Source organism: Gadus macrocephalus, chromosome 5, assembly GCF_031168955.1.
Source record: "Gadus macrocephalus chromosome 5, ASM3116895v1".
Lineage (NCBI taxonomy): Eukaryota > Metazoa > Chordata > Actinopteri > Gadiformes > Gadidae > Gadus > Gadus macrocephalus.
Window position 1 is genome coordinate 2,088,145 of NC_082386.1, and position 17,297 is coordinate 2,105,441.

A 17,297-nucleotide genomic window follows, 5' to 3' on the forward strand; every position below is an offset into this window, starting at 1 on the left:
TTTCAGCAGGGAATGCTCTTCTTTGCATGTACGTGATGACTGACCTTTCTGCCTCTGCCATGTCTTTTACTGTGAGAAGCTGTCCACCAAGGCGAGACCTGAGATCTTCAATTTTTATCCTTGCCCTTTTCCTGTTTGAGCGGGTACTTATTTGACATGATGGCTGCTCCTTTCCCCCTTTCCCAATCAGCATCAAAATCTTTCTCAGCCTGAGGTACCATGCCACTGCTTTAAGTAGTCTCATCCAGTCTGAAAAGAAAGAAATAAGCTGGTCTGTGGGTGTTCCAGTGTTCACTACTGCTGCCAAAACAGTAGCCTTTTTCCTGACCTCTGGATCGTCCTGTGACACTGATCCCAATGCTTCCTCCACCGGCCAACTTTCCTGAGTGTTCCATAAGAATTCAGGGCCATGTATCCATCTCCTTTGCTCCATGAATTTTCCTGCATTCAATCCTCTCGATGAATCATCAGCAGGATTGTCCTTGCTGCGTACATGTCTCCACTGAGACAGGTCTGTATTGTCCCTAATCAGTGAAACCCTATTGGCTACATAGGTCTTGTACCTAGCATGGTCATATGCAATGTATTTTAGCACTGTTTGGCTATCAGTCCAGAAAAATGAAGGCTTTAGGTCAAGTTGTAACTCTCTTCTCACCATTCGGTCTACCTTCACAAGTAATGCTGCAGCTGCCAGTTCCAGTCGTGGCACTGTGATGTTCTTAAGGGGAAGGACTCTGGACTTTCCAAGGACAAAATTGACATGAATAACATCCTGATTGTTCAACTGTCTGATGTAGCTTACCGATCCATAGCCACTCTCACTGGCGTCAGCAAAGTGATGCAGCTCGGCACAGTTTGTCACTCCATAGCCCTTTGGTTTCAGACAGCGGGGAACACTGAAGCCTTTGATCCTCTCCAGGCTGTTGGTCCATTCCATCCACCTTTCAGACACTGGCTCGGGCAAAGGCTCATCCCATCCGTAGCCTCGCTGGCAGAGCTCCTGTAGCAACTGCTTGGCTCGGAGAATGAGAGGAGCAAGAAAGCCTAGTGGGTCAAAGATGGAACTAACAACAGAGAGTATGCCTCTGCGGGTGTGTGGCTTTTGGCTTAATTTTATGTTAAATTGGAAATTGTCAGAATCCGCACACCACTGCAGTCCTAGTGCTCTTTCAATGGGCAAACTGTCTTTGTCAAGATCCAGTGTTTTAATTTGCTTGGCCCTGTGTTCTTTGGGGATTGATGCCAAAACTGCTTGGCTATTGCTGACCCACTGAGTGAACTGAAACCCACCTTTGCTGCATAGTGCAGTGAGATCTTTTACCAGCTGGATGGCATCAGATTCCTTGGCCACAGACTTGGCACAGTCATCGACGTAAAAGTTGTGCCGGACTGTTTCAGCTACTTGAGGGGGGAAACAGTGTTCATTGTCAGTAGCAGTTTTTCTTAATGCAAAGCTTGCAATGCTTGGGGAAGACACAGCACCGAAGATGTGTACAAGCATACGGTGTGACTTGGGTGCTTGACTGGTATCACCCTGTGGACACCACAGGAATCGCAAGTAATTAACATCAGACTTGGCTACTCTAACCTGATGGAACATTGACTTGATGTCGGACATGATTCCAACAGGCTCTTTGAAATCTCAGGATGACTCCAATGAGGGAATTTGTCAGGTCGGGTCCCTGCAGCAGTTCTGTGTTGAGGGATACACCCTGGTAAGAGGCGGCACAATCAAAGACCACTCTAAGCTTTTTCTTTTTAGGGTGGTACACCCCATGGTGTGGCAAGTACCATACTTTTCCTGTTGAATGTCCGAGTTCTTCCTGTGGGACCTCCTCTGCATAACTGCTCTCAAAGATGTCACCAAGAAATGCAACATATTCCTGTTTATATTGCTCGTCCTTGTTCATTTTCCTTTTTAGGCTCTGGAGGCGCTGTTCTGCAATTTGGCGATTGTTTGGCATACAGACATCCGCCTTTGTTATTTTTAATTATCATTATTATTTTTATTATTTTTATCTTATTGTACAGCACTTTGGTCAGTGTATGCTGTGTGTAAACGTGCTCTATAAATAAAACCTACTAAAACCTACTGCTTTCTGAAGGGCAGTTTCAGATTGTAATGTCCATCATTCAGAACTGCCTCGTTGGCCATTTTCAAAAATCCTTTGTCCTCAATGGAAATTTCAGTTTTCTCCTCAGATGCAACTTCATTAAAATCCTGATTGTACTGGGAGATCAGAAGCTCTTCCAGCCTTGCCACTGAAATCCTATTCACAGTAACACTCCTTACATTGCCAGTTCCCTTTCTAAGTGGCCCATTTACCACCCACCCCAGTAGTGTTCTGACTGCATAGGGGCCCCCACTTTGGCTATTAACAACCTCCCATGGTTCTATCAGGTTTGGAGCATTAGTTCCAATTAACAGCTCTACCTTGGCACTAATGGAGGGGATTTTGACTTGACTTAAATACGCCCATTGCGCTAAGTCATGCTGCCTGGGGATGTTGCTAGTTGTTACTGGCATCTCCTTTTGAGTGAAAGTGTCAGGAAGAGGTGAGAAGTAATCGCTGTCCAATGCTGACACTTCAATTCCTGAAACAACATGAGTGGGAACAGATTTTTCCTGATTCATTGTGCGTAGAAGAATTTGTGTTTTCCTTCCGTTTAGATTAAGACGCGTCATGAGCTCCTCAGAGCAGAATGTGGCAGAAGACCCTGCGTCCAAGAGAGCATACACCTGCAAGACTTGGCCGCCCTTTGCTGCCTTAACCCTAACTGGGACGATTGAAAGTGCGCACTCTTGGTCTCCGGCCCCTATATGACCACATAACTCTGCTGATGCACTGCCTATAACACCAGAGGGTTTTCCTGCTTCTTTAGCTGTGACGTCCTTAAACTCAATATGCAAAGCGCTTGGGTGAGCCTTCTTGCACACTTTACAAGCAAGTCGCTTTTTGCATTCTTTGCTAATGTGGCCTGCGGATAGACATCCAAAGCATATGCCCTTGGTCTTTAAAAAACTAATCTTGTCCCTATGTATTTTCTTCAAGAAGTCTTTGCACAAGTCCAATGTGTGCTCTGAGCTACAGAAGGGGCAAGAGGGTTCAGGCTTTGTCTCTTTTTGGGCAAGAGCAATGCTAGTGGCATAGCTACTGCCATACGACTTTGAGGGCTGTGACTTAATAGGGGATTTAGCCCTAACTCTACTAGATGACTGATCCTGTAGATTACCAAAAATTGGATCAGCTGCTATACAGGCTTGTTTTTCAATGAAGGAAACAAGATCTAAAATTCTCACCCTACGTCCTTGACGTTCTTGCAGCTCAAATGCCTTGTTAAGCCATTTCTCCCTGAGCTTGAATGGCAACTTGAGGACAATGCTTCTCATGCTGGATATGGTGTCCAGCTCCTGCATGTATTCCATTTCCTCCATGGCGTTGCAGCAGCTCCTGAGAAACATGGCATAATCTTGTAGCATTTTAGAATCATCAGATTTCATTTGAGTCCATGATAAAACCTTTTCCAAATATGTACAAGAGATCTTATATTCGTTTCCAAAGTTATCTTTTAGCAACTGCTTTGCTTTCTGATCTGCCTCTATCTGGTGACATGTATTCACAACTCTTGACCATTCGTTGTGCTTGGCCCTTAGTATATTGAATAAGGAACTGTAACCTGTCTGTATTGTTGTCTGTTTTCCTTTCAATGTTCTGTTCAATTGAATGGATGAACGATTTGTATTCCAGAACATGTCCGTCGAAGAGTGGGATGTTTCGTTGGGGTAGGGTAGCTAGAAGTTGTTGTTTCATGAGCATCCTTGTCAGCTCACTTTGATTCTCCAAAACGTGGATGATGTGATTCCCCTGATCTGAGCTAGCATGTGGAATAACAGGGGGAATGTCAGAGGAATAGCTATGAGATGAGTGTTGGGCAGAGGGAAAGCTATATGTGGAGGTGTGTGGCTGTTGTGACCTAATATCACTGCCGGCACTTGGATGGAAAGTAGGCATGTCTGTGCCTAAATGTTGCCTATCTGCACCTGACTTAAAGGGCAACTTCACCCATTTCACATAAGCTTTGTATTTTTAGAACCCCCCGCATATTTTTGAATGGTCTAGCATCATTTCCTTATTTTCTGGAGAGACTGGAGAGATCCGTATCGATCTCCAACACTTCCTGTTTTTTATGACGCAATATGACGATTTTTGCGTACAAGAAAATAGGAAGTGTAAGAGGGGATGATTCTCGTACGACTACAACCACTAGTCCCACCCCCCTCTAGGGGGTGGGACCCACTGACGCTACAGACCTATTAGAGCAGTGCCAGTGGGTGGGACTTCACCAGCAGAAACTAACATCCACAGCGTCTGAAGCTAAGATAACAGAGGCTGTTGATAAAACTGAAGTACATTGGCGGAGGGTACTGGATCTGACATAGAAGATGGCTCCATGCAAAAGTTCACCATTTCGAAAGAAATACAAACGAGGGCTACCGTATTTTCCGCACTATACGGCACACCGGATTATCAAGCGCACCTTCAATGAATGACCTATTTTAGAACTGTTTTCATGTATAGGGCGCACCGGATTATTTATAAGGCGCATAGAATAGAAGATACTGCAGTCAAACGTTTGACTGGGGTTGCGTTATGCATCGACTAGACCGAGCTGTGCTAAAGGGAATGTCAACAAAACAGTCAGATAAAGTCAAACTTTATTAAGCGTTCTGACAACTCCGGTCACTCCCATGGTAACGATGTTCAAACGTTAATGTGCATATTAACAATATCTCATCAATATCAATATCTCTTAACAATAAGCTCACTTTTTCAGTTCATTCCCCGTCTACGAATCCCTCGAATTCTTGTGTGTCCGAATTGAACAGTTGGGCGAGTACGGCATCCAACATGCCCGGATCCCTCTCGTCATTATCCGAGTCAGTGTCGCTGCTGTTGCCTGGCAGTTCAGTGATTATTCCTGCCTTCGTGAAAGCTTAGACCACAGTTGAGACTGTTATATTAGCCCAGGCATCCACGATCCATTGGCAGATAGTGGCGTAAGTCGCCTGGCGCTGTCTCCCCGTCTTGGTGACGTGTGTTCGCCTTCTTGGCCCCGTCCACACGAAGCCGATTTTTTGGGTGAAACCGCATAAAAAAACGCTTTTGGTGGACACGGGCTACGGCCACACCAAACGCGTGTAACGTGCCTAACTTGAAGCTTGATCATTGTGTGTCACAAAAATGGTTCAACGCGCCAACGCGCCTGTGGCTGCGCTGGATTTAGGAGTCCGAGGTAGGAAACCCAAACGCAATAATCGGGTTAAATAACTTCACATGGTGTGTCTGGTGTGTTTCCAGCATTCGTAGTGTTGATCAGCAGATAGTCCGCCAAGACGTTGATGTTGCTTAGCAACCAGAGACGCTGTCCATGCAAGTGAATGGAGCGTTCCCTCTTCGTCATAACTATCAAACCAAACATCCTTCACATTCAACGAGCGAACATTATGAAATTAAAATGCACATTTCTCGCTAAAAATGTTTACATAAACGCATTTAATTGCGTAACTATGTTACTATTTCCACCCAGAATAAAGAAAGATGTCGGCCGTATGCTTCTGTGCAAGCGTCACTACTCTAGTGACGTCGGTTCAAGCTCCACGCTGATTTGTTCCATTAGTAGATGGAACAAGGAGGTGTCCGATAGGCGGAGATGATCAGCGGGAGTGGCCGCCAGCGAAGCTGTGCATGGTGGGAGTTGTTGTCTTCAATCCACAAGCGCCAAAAAGTCACTTTCTGCCTTTTCTCGGTCAAGACTGCACCAAATTAGAATTTTATTTTATTATTCGACTACATATAGGACCCAATTTCAATACATATTCATGCCTCCACCGGTGAAATGCTCCTTTAAGCAGGGGAAATTTAACATGGGTACCTGTCTTACTCCTGACTGCTGGAGCAGTCCCATCATGAGGATGAAGCGAATAGTCTAACCTTTCCTCCAGCTTTGCTTGTGTAGCTGTTGATGCATCAGATGTGACTTGAGCTGCTTCAGCACCTAATACGGGCCCTTTAACAGAATGCACAGGGTTAGATATATTTGTTTCAGCATTTTTTAGATAGTTGATTTTTACTGTAGCAGCTTCAATTTCTGCATCCAATTCCAATGTTTCTCTCTTTTTCCTTAACATTTGTTCCTGTTCTTCTATTGCATGCTTCTCCTTTAATCTTGAAGCTTTTGCCACTAAAGCTAATCGTTCTGCCGATGCGCAATGACGAAGACAATGTAGATCTATTGGACCTATTGGAAACTGAAACTGATTGCGCATCGGTGTTATCGACGTCTGCAACATTAACAGATTCAGCTGGGTCCTCCTCCTCCTGCATGACGGCAGAAGAGGCAACCCCACCTTCGCTCGAGGCACCAGCGTCGTCTGCCTGCGAAATCCAGTTATTCACATGCCTCACGAAAGCCATGATCTGCATTCGTCGCGGCTTATACCATGCCTCGTTATCCTCCTTGCGTGCTTCCTCATCCAAAAACTGTGCGTAATTCGAATGCAAGGTTTGGAATGAGTCAAGCATTTCCTCAAACTTGGTTAAGTTTCCTCTCAATTCCTCAAGATACTCATTCCCTACCATCAAATTGTTCATAATGTTCATCCTTCGTGTAAGGTGAGACATTTTACCGGACCTAGCTGCGCGTAAACGCGCTGCCTGCTCGCCGACTCCTTCCACCGGTGACATTTCGTAGGCTTCGTCCGAACTGTCCATCGTGCTTAAAATAAACTTCCAAAAATAACGAAAGGTATTTATCCTCTTTCAGATGATTCGAAATATCTCCAAAAAAGATTCAAAACATTTCATGTCTTTTCCAAAAACTAAATATCTCAGTTGATTAACGAAAAAATCATCAACGAAACATGTTTCTAAATTAGTCCATTATTACATGTTAACGAAAAATCCATTAACGTAATGGTATCTTCACTCACAAACCTCTGTGAAGCGTTCCTTTGTTCTACTTGTTCCACGCGTTTGGCCGACGTTCCTTTGTCTCCAGATCGCATGAATCCAAATATCATTGGGAAAAAATCAAAAAATCGAAGCATAGTTATTGACTATTGTAATGGCGAAAAAACCGTGGTTGGGTTTTTCCTATAACCCCAAGATCCCAAGTTTTCCTTTTGCCACACGGAGAAAGCTGGTGATGGCATTGTTTGACGCGCAGTTTGTGTCCAAAAAAGAGTAAGAGTTTGACTGTCCAAGGCCGTCCTTTGGCCGTCATTTATTGTAAATAAAATATAACAAATTAAGGATGCATATATATCAAGTTGCACAGTTCACAAACAGACGGTCAATAACTGTATCTGCTTGCCAGCCTTCTCCACGTCATGCACTTCCGTGGCCTATTTAAAGGGTGCACCATCAGCACCTGTCGCAGGTGGGACTTACCAAAGGTGGGAAAGAAGGAGAAATTAGTGAGTCACTCAAATCATAAAAAACTTAAATGCGGCTCCTACAACTATATATAATGCAAAACAATAATTCAAAATGTGCAAACTAGGCATTGACTACAGGCACCATCGGATTGGTTTAGGCTTCATTTGTTGGTCTTTTCATCTATTCTCAAAAGATGACATTTCTTTGTTGAAAAATGTATGTTAGTCAAACAGGACATTGGAGCTACGAGGGACGGGACTGACATGTCCCCCCGTCTTTGAGAAATCCTGTTCATCAAATGATTAAGGGAAAATCCACCCATATCTACAAGTGACCATAGACATATCCTAAAATGGGAAAATAATATTGGGTTCTATTTGGTTGATAATAAAAAATGTATAGTATGTTTGGTTTAATAATGACATTCGACTGGTCAATCTCTTGTCTTACGTGGCCGGCTGGACACACATGAATGGGAGTGTAAATACAGAAGAATGACATTACATTGTGAGATGTTTTTTTCTAACTGACAGTTGATAGTGCATACTAAGCGCTTGAGTAACAAAGTGTGAATATATATCATCTTTATATCGTAGATGTAGACCATCGGCATACTCATTCATTCTGACAATTGAAAGGCCTTAAACCAAATCTGATCAACAGTAGACTTTTTCTAATGATCCAAATATGTCCTAATTTAAACCATTCTGTTTCCAGGGCTCTCACCCCTACCAGTCGCTGAGCTACACCAGCGGCGACACGGCCGCCGACTCCCCGGCCCACATCAGCCGGGTAGGGATGGCCAACAAGGACAGCCCTCGAAAAGAGAGCCTTCTGAGCAACCTGACAGGCAGCTTCAGGAGCCTGCACAACCTGCTGGAAGGCACACCCCAGAGGAACGAACCACCCGCCACGGTGGCCAAGAGCACCTCCCTCACACGCACAGGTTTGACAGCACCTCCCTCACACACACAGTTGACATAGCTCCTCCCTCACACACACAGTTGACATGGCTCCTCCCTCACACGCACAGTTGACATGGCTCCTCCCTCACACGCACAGTTGACATGGCTCCTCCCTCACACACACAGTTGACATGGCTCCTCCCTCACACGCACAGTTGACATAGCTCCTCCCTCACACACACAGTTGACATGGCTCCTCCCTCACACGCACAGTTGACATGGCTCCTCCCTCACACGCACAGTTGACATGGCTCCTCCCTCACACACACAGTTGACATAGCTCCTCCCTCACACGTACAGGAGAGACACATCTGAATGGACATTCAGATCGAGGAAGGACATGTTGTAAAAGTCTTAAAACTGCACGTCAAACAGCCTTTGGAGGGGGGAGTACAGCACAGCGCATTAACCACGACTGAGCTGCAAGCCGTGATTTGCCAGTACTCCCAGATGGTTAGGCGGAAAGCCCAGAGCGTACTCAAACCCCCCGGCCTTTGTTCAACGTCATCTCTGTACTGCAGGAAACAGTCTGGGGACGGACGTGCTGACGGAACACCCGCTGCTTTCCGAGCCCTCTTCGGTCAGCTTCTACAACTGGATGTCCAACGCCGTGGGGAACAGGACCGGGGCGGGGTGCCAGGAGTCCCCAGTGGCCCGCTCCAATCACAACGTCCTGCAGACAGGTCAGGTTGTGCCGTCGAAACGCCGATGCAAACTTTGTGTGTGATGGTCAGCAAATCACGACGGGTGTGATCTATTTCGATTTATTTCAGATCTACTTCTATTGTTTATTATCTACTAGTTATCAGCTTGTGTCTAGATAATATAATTTTTGATTACACAGCATGCCTGCTGATGGATAGCTTGTGAAGTAAAGTATAACATTTAGTTCACTGGTAAAATATAAAACAATGTAGTGATCCGATCCAGTCACCTTTTCCCTGAAAATGAAACGACATTCAAACAGAAGATTATCTCCGACGCCTCAGGTGGCACATGCAACCTGCCGACCATCGCCTCAGCATCAGACTTTAACACGGTGCTCTCCAGTGACCAGAACACGCTGGACGGCACCCAGTCCCAGCACTCCCAGCACAGCACCAGTCAGGACGACATGGCCGACATCGAGGAGGGCACCCAGTGCCCGGCCGCCGTGCAGCTCGCCGACGCCCAGGTTTGTATCGTTACCTTATCTCTTGTCTTCTGATGTGCCTCCCTTCTTCTTGTCCCCTCCGGTGTCTGTGCGGCACCGACTGGTGACGGCTAATCAGGTACTCAGGTCCATGGTTGGATGTGAGCTTGTTCTTGCTCTTCTTATTTATTTGAATGGGACATAAAGAAGAAGACATTTTTTTGAGTACTGGAGTACTGGAGAAAACTGCTGTTGGGATGAGTGAATGACTTATTGAAATGTCATTTGTAACCTTCTCTATAGCTCTTTTTAGAGGTCTTTGCTCTTGTCTGAAATATTTCACAACAGGTGGTCTTCAAGCCTCTGTTGAGCCACACCGGGATCCAGGCGCAGGACGCCACCCCTCTCAGCTACAAGATGTACTTTGGAGAACACCTCTCCTTCTCCGGTACCCTGGAGTGTCTCCGGGCAGACATCGTGGACTCAGACACCTCCAAAGAGCGCAAGAATAAAAGATCCAGACGGTAACACCGAACAACGGCCATCATAAATCAGCTCAAACCGTTCTTGTATGTTCTGGTACCCACAGACACTAAGACCCTTTTTGTGTTCGGGCGCCACCTCCTGCCGCAGACAGGGCAGAGTGAACCTCCCTCCCCTGGAGTTCAAGCCAGCGCTGCTGATCGAGACCTTCAGCCTGAACGCGGTGGTGATGGAGAAGTCGTCCAGCTCCCCGCAGTGCCCTACGGCCGCGCCACTCTCCTTCCACGACCTCAACCGGCGCCACTACAACACCTTCCACTGCGACTTCACGGCGGCGTGCCAATCCATCAGCCAGCGCGTGGACATGGCCCTGGTGCGGCTCATCCACCAGTTCAGCACCATGATCGACGACATCAAGGCCACGCAGACGGACATCAAGCTGAGCCGCTACACCGCCGGCTCCACCTCGCCCACGCCCACCTTCAAGGCCCGGCCGTACCGACACTTCCGATCGTCTGACTTCAGCCGCAGCTCCAGGGGGAGTCTCAACGGGGCGGCCCGCAGCGGCAACCAGACCCTGAAGAGCAAGAGAGGAGTGGGGGGCGGGGGCGGTGCGGGGACGGCCGGCGGGGCGCCCCCTAATGGCCCTGCGTCCGCTACCGACACGTTTGGAAGGAGAGAGCCCCGGGGGAGGAGCTCACTGGGGCGATCGGAGCGGAGGACCTCGAAGGTACTGCCAGCCAGGGAACATAGATATACATTAGGTTAGATTATAGGGCGATCAGAGCGGAGGACCTCAAAGGTACTGCCAGCCGGGGAACGTAGATATACATTAGGTTAGATTATAGATTATAGTAGTATGTGTATAATATAGTAGATATTATACACATATATTACATGCATATATTCACTGTGTGAAAACTGCATGGTAGGACGTATAGATGAAGATGCCAGTGCAAAATATTGACTTATTTAAATATATATGTTAATATAATGATTATATAATGAACAGACATTTTGTATCATGTTTTGCTTGAATAACTTTATGACCATATAGTCTGGAAATCTTTATTGTTCTATTATGTAGAACATTTTGAAACATTTGGTACTACAAATATAGTTAGTATTTGTTTGCATCGCTGCTCAGCTACGCGTCCGTCTGTCTCGTCCCCCTCAGATATCGCGGAAAGGCTCTCGGGATGTGGCCGATCACATGGCCATCCAGATGGACGACTCAGACTCAATCACGGTGTCGGAGCAGAGCGAGCCCTCGGCAGAGTGCTGGCAGAACATGTACAAGCTGCTCAACTTCTACTCGCTCATCTCAGACCCCACGGGCATCCTAGAGAAGAGCTCCCCGGAGAACTGCATCGCAGGTCTGTCCTCTCTGCTCAGTACCGGGATGTTAGAGTCCTTTCAACACATTAGAGGTTTGACCTTTGAACATGAAAGGGACCCGAAATGGAGTGGTGGAAACACAAGCTGCTAAACATGTTTGTTGAGACACTTTGAAACACCTGAAATCGAAATGAGTTACGTTATGTGCTGAATATGTCATATGATGTATATGTCACATGAGGCATCGTGCATGGCAACATATCAACCATTATTTATTCATTTTATGACGCATATGATGCATTGTCTATTGCCCTTTTGGAAAATAAAGTATACTGTTGAGATCCCTTATTCTTTAGATATAATGCATCTGTTGTGTTTTATTTAACATTTACTAGCTGAATGTGTTTGATTATGGGTCTGTTTTATTATTGACAGTAAAGATCATTCTTCACCTGGAGGCACCACCTCCGTGACGTTCTCTCTCTTTCTCCTCAGACGTCTGCCGCTCCTCCGAGCCGCTCTGCAAGGTGGTCTTTGAGAACGAGCAGCAGGAGTCGGCCACGCCCAACAAGCTGCTGGGCGTGGGCGGGAGGCGCCGCAGCCTGCTGAGCTCCGAGCCACAGCACGTCACTCTGATCGTGTTCGGCATCGGCATGGTGAACCGCACGCACCTGGAGGCCGACATCGGCGGCCTGACCATGGAGGCGGAGCTCAAGAAGATCCACGGCAGCTTCACGCTGAAGGACAAGATGAAAGGTGCTGGCGAAGAAGGTTCATTCACCCTCAGCCCAGCCTCTGCTGGTCGTTAGACTCCATAGTCAATGCTTCTGCTCTTCTCTTTGAACTAGATATCCTGCACCAGAAGATGACCGAGACATGCGCCTCAGCTCATATCGGTGGAGTCAACATTGTTCTCCTGGAAGGGATAACTCCAGATATCCAGTAAGTTCAAATCAATAATGATTCTTATTCTCCCTTATTGTGAAAGAACGCTCCCCACAGGTGTTCCACTTGATGTTCTGGGAGATTTTTCTGGGAATGCGTCTGGCCCATTCTTCATTGACATCCCTTACTGTGCGTTCACACCAAGAGCTGTAAAGCGTTTTGAGCGATAAACGCCCATTCACTTTCTATTAGACATGAGCGATAAAACGATAGGAGCAATAAAATGCTTGAGCGATAGCTTTAAAGCTGTAAAGTTGTAAATGAGAGTTGAAAACAGCTAAACTCTATGCATATGAACTAGTAGCTTTTCGGCTGTAAACGACCGCCAGTCAATCGGAATGTAGATGTCTCTCGCCGGCGTGGGTCCTAGTAAACGTATGCGAGAACTTTAGTTCCTAGTTCCTACCACACATTTGTTCCTTCATCATGGTGTGTGATGTGAGAGAATAGCTGCGGCTATTGCAGGGCATCGTATTTGTTCGCGATTGCATAGCCAACGTGGTCTTATTATAGCCCGATCATTAACTAAAAAATACATAGAAAGAATAAGGCATCCAGCAGATGATTTCAAAAGGGATGGTCGCACAGTGGAATGCTGATGGAAACCGGGTGACGAGCGGTGGGTGGAGATGTGCGCGCATTTCAGAAGCAGGGAGATACCGAGAGATTTTTGACCGCAAATGTTTGTTGAAAAGTATAGTTGAATCATTTTTGTTTGAAGCTTTATTTAATAAAGCATTTTAGTTTAAACTTCGACTCAGATTGCTTTACTTTGGTTTTGGATTGCGCGTCGTCTACCCCGCTCCTATAGAGGCTTCTACTCTTGGCAAAAAGCCACTATAAGACACATGTAACACATTCATTTATTCATACTTTTATCAACTTTGGAACAGTATAATAAGTTTATATAGGGATAAATGCATATGAATTTCTATACATTAACATATGCTGCAGAATCTTTGAGATTGCAACGGCATACACGCCTTAATGCTGCGGAGCCAAAGAGTCAGTTCACACGACTGAAGGCTTCCAGAATACTTCGGAGACGTAAATGCAAGCTTGTTGGGTGTTTTGGGGGTTTGTGTGTTTTCAGTGTCAATCCACAGGCATAGTGGCCCAAAATGTTTCAAACATCAATACTTACTGTCATTCAATAAAAGGATCATCATTTTTCAATATTTGAGTAGAATTGCGAAGAAATGCATTGCTTGTCTCTGCTTAGTCATCTTGCTCTTTATTGTGCAAGAGAACATCAAGATGGAGTCTCTGAGAATAGGTTGGGTTCATACCAAGAACAAAGATATTACATTTTCCCTCATTTTCACCTTTGCATCAAAGATTCAGTCCTCCGCAAATAAATATCCCTTTTGAAACTTTCCTAACTGAACTCATTTTATGAGTTCGGTTATTCTTCAACCGAGCATTCAAATGCGGGCCTACTTGTATGATGCTACTTTAACTTGTTTGTAAAAAAAGTTGATGTTAACTCATATTTCATTCAAATATCTCCCTCTCTCTTTGTGCTTCTTTTAAACTACTTTCTTTCCCTTCTGAACACTTGCATAGACTGGAGGATTTTCCAACTTCCCCCACCAGCACAGCCAAACAAGAGTTTCTGTATGTTTCTACTGCAATCTAGGACTTTCAAATCACATGGATGGCTTATCATTCTTCATGTGTCTGTTCCATGTTTGTCGCTGGGGGAACACTCTCTGACTCCAAAATCACCCATTCCACCTCTTAGACCTCAGAACAGAGATGGCTGCGTGTTGGCGTTCTTCATGTGATCTCATTGTTTGATGTCGTGTTGGTGTTCTTCATGTGGTCTCATTGTCTGATCTCGTTGCCACGTGTGCCCACCAATTCCATTTGTGTGCCACACTTCTATGATTGTGTCAGCGTTGCAGAAATTGAAAAGCAATTCAAATGATCAGCCTGAGGTTTTATTCTGGTTGTTCTTCATCCATCCCAGGACGGTGGTGAAGTGCAACATCTCCAAGTCCCAGGCCCTGTACAGCGCCCAGCGGGGCCTGAAGACCAACAACACAGCCGTGTTCAAAGTGGGGGCCATCCTGATCAACATCCCACAGCACCCAGCCACCCTCCACAGCATGATGGTCCGCAGCTCTCACCAGCTCTCCAAGCAGATCTCTGACCTCATCCGCCAGCCCTCCAACAGGTCCTCACTGCTTCTGCCCATAATGGGCGTTTCTCATATCATGCTTTTTTTTGGGTTAATAATTGCATTTGGGGGTACTACTAGAATGGGTTTACATGCCTGTATCTTAAAAAAGACCCCTTATTATTCTCACTGTTCATTTCAGCAAAACCAATTTCAACATCTTAAGCGTTCTGTTTTGTATAATGTCGCCCCCTCTTGTCGCCCCCTCTTCAGTGCTCCCGCTCACAGAGAGGACACGCCCACGCCGCAGTCCTCCGACAAGCAGCCCAGCGTGCACCAGACCCCCGTGGAGGCCAACGAGTTCCCCCAGCTCCCCGAGGGGCTGGAGAAGAAGCCCATCGTGCTGAAGTTCAGCGCCATGCTGGACGGCATCACCATCGGCGCCGCTCTGCTGCCGTCACTGAAGGCCGAGTACAAGATGGGCCGCATGAAGAGCCACGGCATGACAGGTGGGTGTCTTTGAGGATGCACATCAACGACGTGCTTTCTGAATCTATATTAGTTGAGTAAATCTTAAAAGTCCCGAGGGGTGATTTGTTTTGCAACTGTTAGAAGTTACCCTTTTTATTCAACTTGTCTGTGTACTTGGCACATTCATTTCCTGTCTAGGAACTATGATGTATACAGTATCTTCAGGCAATCATGAAACCAATCTTAAAACGACTGAGACACGTATGCATGTTGATCATCATTCAATTGCTGTATGTTATGTTAACATACAGCAACTTGAAGTACTGTAATTTTCTTCAACTTACAATGTCAGTTAGCCTTACCCTAATGTAATGGCCATGCATAAAGAGATCACTCTTAGAGTTAAGCAACTCTCATCCCATTATCCCTCCTCATCTCCTTCTATCTTCTCCTTCTTTCAGGTGCCCAGACCAGTTTCACCTTTGAGTTGCCAAACCACAAGCTGTGTTTCCAGTCTAAGGTGTCTCCCGTGGACATGTCCACCATGCCTCCGTCGGCCAGCCTCAACCTGCCGCCTATCACCATGTCCGGAGAATACATCATGGAGGAGCACGACGGCCACACCGACCAGGGCTGGGCGCCCGAAGACTTTGCTACCAAGCAAGCCAACTACCTGCAGGGGAACTACCTTCGCTGTGTGGCTGAGGTGAGTTAAGATCAACACATGTCCTGATGGGGGCAGCTGGGGTGAGTTAAGGTCCTGATGGGGGCAGATGAGGTGAGTTAAGGTCCTGATGGGGGAAGCTGGGGTTAGTTAAGGTCATGAAGGGGGCAGCCGGGGTGAGTTAAGGTCATGAAGGGGGCAGCTGGGGTGAGTTAAGGTCATGAAGGGGGCAGCTGAGGTTAGGTAGGGTCCTGAAGGGGGCAGCTGGGGTGAGTTAAGGTCCTGATGGGGGCAGCCGGGGTGAGTTAAGGTCCTGATGGGGGCAGCTTGGGTGAGTTAAGGTCCTGATGGGGGCAGCTGAGGTGAGTTAAGGTCCTGATCCGCTGCACTCATAGGTTGTAGCTGCCGCTGGAGTCTGAGGTGGCAGGTGAAACATAGGATACATATTGGATGTCAGCGCTGTGCCACCAGTTGTCTTGCTCTAGTTATCAGCTAGCATTCTTTTTTCAGATTTTTACAGATATTTTACCATTTGAAAAGTTTTTGCAGTGTGATAATTAGCATTAAGGCCTAAACACATCAAAAAGTCAGCCCCCATTATTCCGGATGTACTAGCCCACACCGGCGCCGACTGGCCGACTAGGCTTCACGCCAATGTTCTATTCCCTAGCGTCGCCGCCCCTGAAAAAACGCTTTTTAAAAGCTGGTTTGTACATCCCGGGTCCCGTAAGCACATTTACATTTACATTTAGGGCATTTAGCAATCGCTTTTATCCAAAGCGACTTACAATAAGTAGATTTGTCTTAAAAAGTGCATCAATATATCGCTGTCGGTACAGAAAGGATGTTCATAGAACCAAGTGCAAGTACCACAATCGCTAGGTCAATCAATTCCCCGTGTTACAGCCATGATAGCAGCTACTGCAGTTGCTACTCAGTTAAGTACTGTAATACAATACAATACAATACAATACAATACAGTGTACAATGGTGGCCAGAAGGGGGCGGGTGGCTATGCAGAGTCGAGGTGGACTCTGAACAGGTGAGTCTTGAGTCTTTTTCGGAAGATAGTGAGCGACTCTGCGGTCCTGAGAGCGGCAGGGAGCTCGTTCCACCACTGAGGTCCCAAAACCGAGAAAAGTTGTGACTTTGCTGAACGGCCTTTGCTAGCTCTTAGCGATGTCGGTTCCAGACGTCCAGCTGAGGTAGTTGAGCGGAGGGATCAAGCTGGGGTGTGTGGCTTTAGCAATGCTTGGAGGTAGGCAGGGGCAGTTCCATCGACTACCTTGTATGCCAGTACCATCATCTTAAATTTAATGCGAGCTACTACAGGGAGCCAGTGGAGGTCCCGGAAGAGGGGGGTCACATGGGAGAACTTCGGTAGGTTGAACACGAGGCGCGCTGCCGCATTCTGGATGCGCTGCAAAGGTTTAATCGCAGAGGTAGGAAGTCCAGCCATGAGTGAGTTGCAGTAGTCGAGGCGGGAGATGACCAGTGATTGGACTAGAAGCTGAGCTGCTTCCCTTGTGAGGAAGGGCAGAATTCTGCGGATGTTGTAAAGTGCAAATCTGCAGGATCGGGCGACCGCAGTGATGTTTGCAGTGCAGGATAATTGATTGTCCACTACCACACCGAGGTTTCTGGCAGTTGGAGAGGGAGATACAGTGATGTTCTCGACGGTGACCAGTAAGTCCATGTGTGGGCAGTCTTTCCCTGGGATGAGGAGGAGCTCGGTTTT

The 17,297-nt window shown here is 46.6% G+C and overlaps 1 protein-coding gene across 17 annotated transcripts in view; it reads left to right on the top strand.

Moving 5' to 3' along the window:
* Positions 1-17,297, top strand: part of kiaa1109 (KIAA1109 ortholog) — a 172,956-nt gene that overhangs the window by 62,618 nt on the left and 93,041 nt on the right. For 16 of the 17 annotated variants that reach the window (XM_060051112.1, XM_060051117.1, XM_060051114.1 and 13 more), the window contains exons 44-55: positions 8,157-8,385; positions 8,926-9,087; positions 9,394-9,578; positions 9,885-10,060; positions 10,170-10,749; positions 11,197-11,395; positions 11,853-12,113; positions 12,206-12,299; positions 13,869-13,919; positions 14,275-14,481; positions 14,698-14,933; positions 15,357-15,601. In XM_060051112.1, coding sequence (XP_059907095.1) covers positions 8,157-8,385; positions 8,926-9,087; positions 9,394-9,578; positions 9,885-10,060; positions 10,170-10,749; positions 11,197-11,395; positions 11,853-12,113; positions 12,206-12,299; positions 13,869-13,919; positions 14,275-14,481; positions 14,698-14,933; positions 15,357-15,601 — 2,625 coding nt within the window. The remainder of the gene's footprint in view (positions 1-8,156; positions 8,386-8,925; positions 9,088-9,393; positions 9,579-9,884; positions 10,061-10,169; positions 10,750-11,196; positions 11,396-11,852; positions 12,114-12,205; positions 12,300-13,868; positions 13,920-14,274; positions 14,482-14,697; positions 14,934-15,356; positions 15,602-17,297) is intronic. The other variant, XM_060051121.1, reaches the window with a different exon arrangement.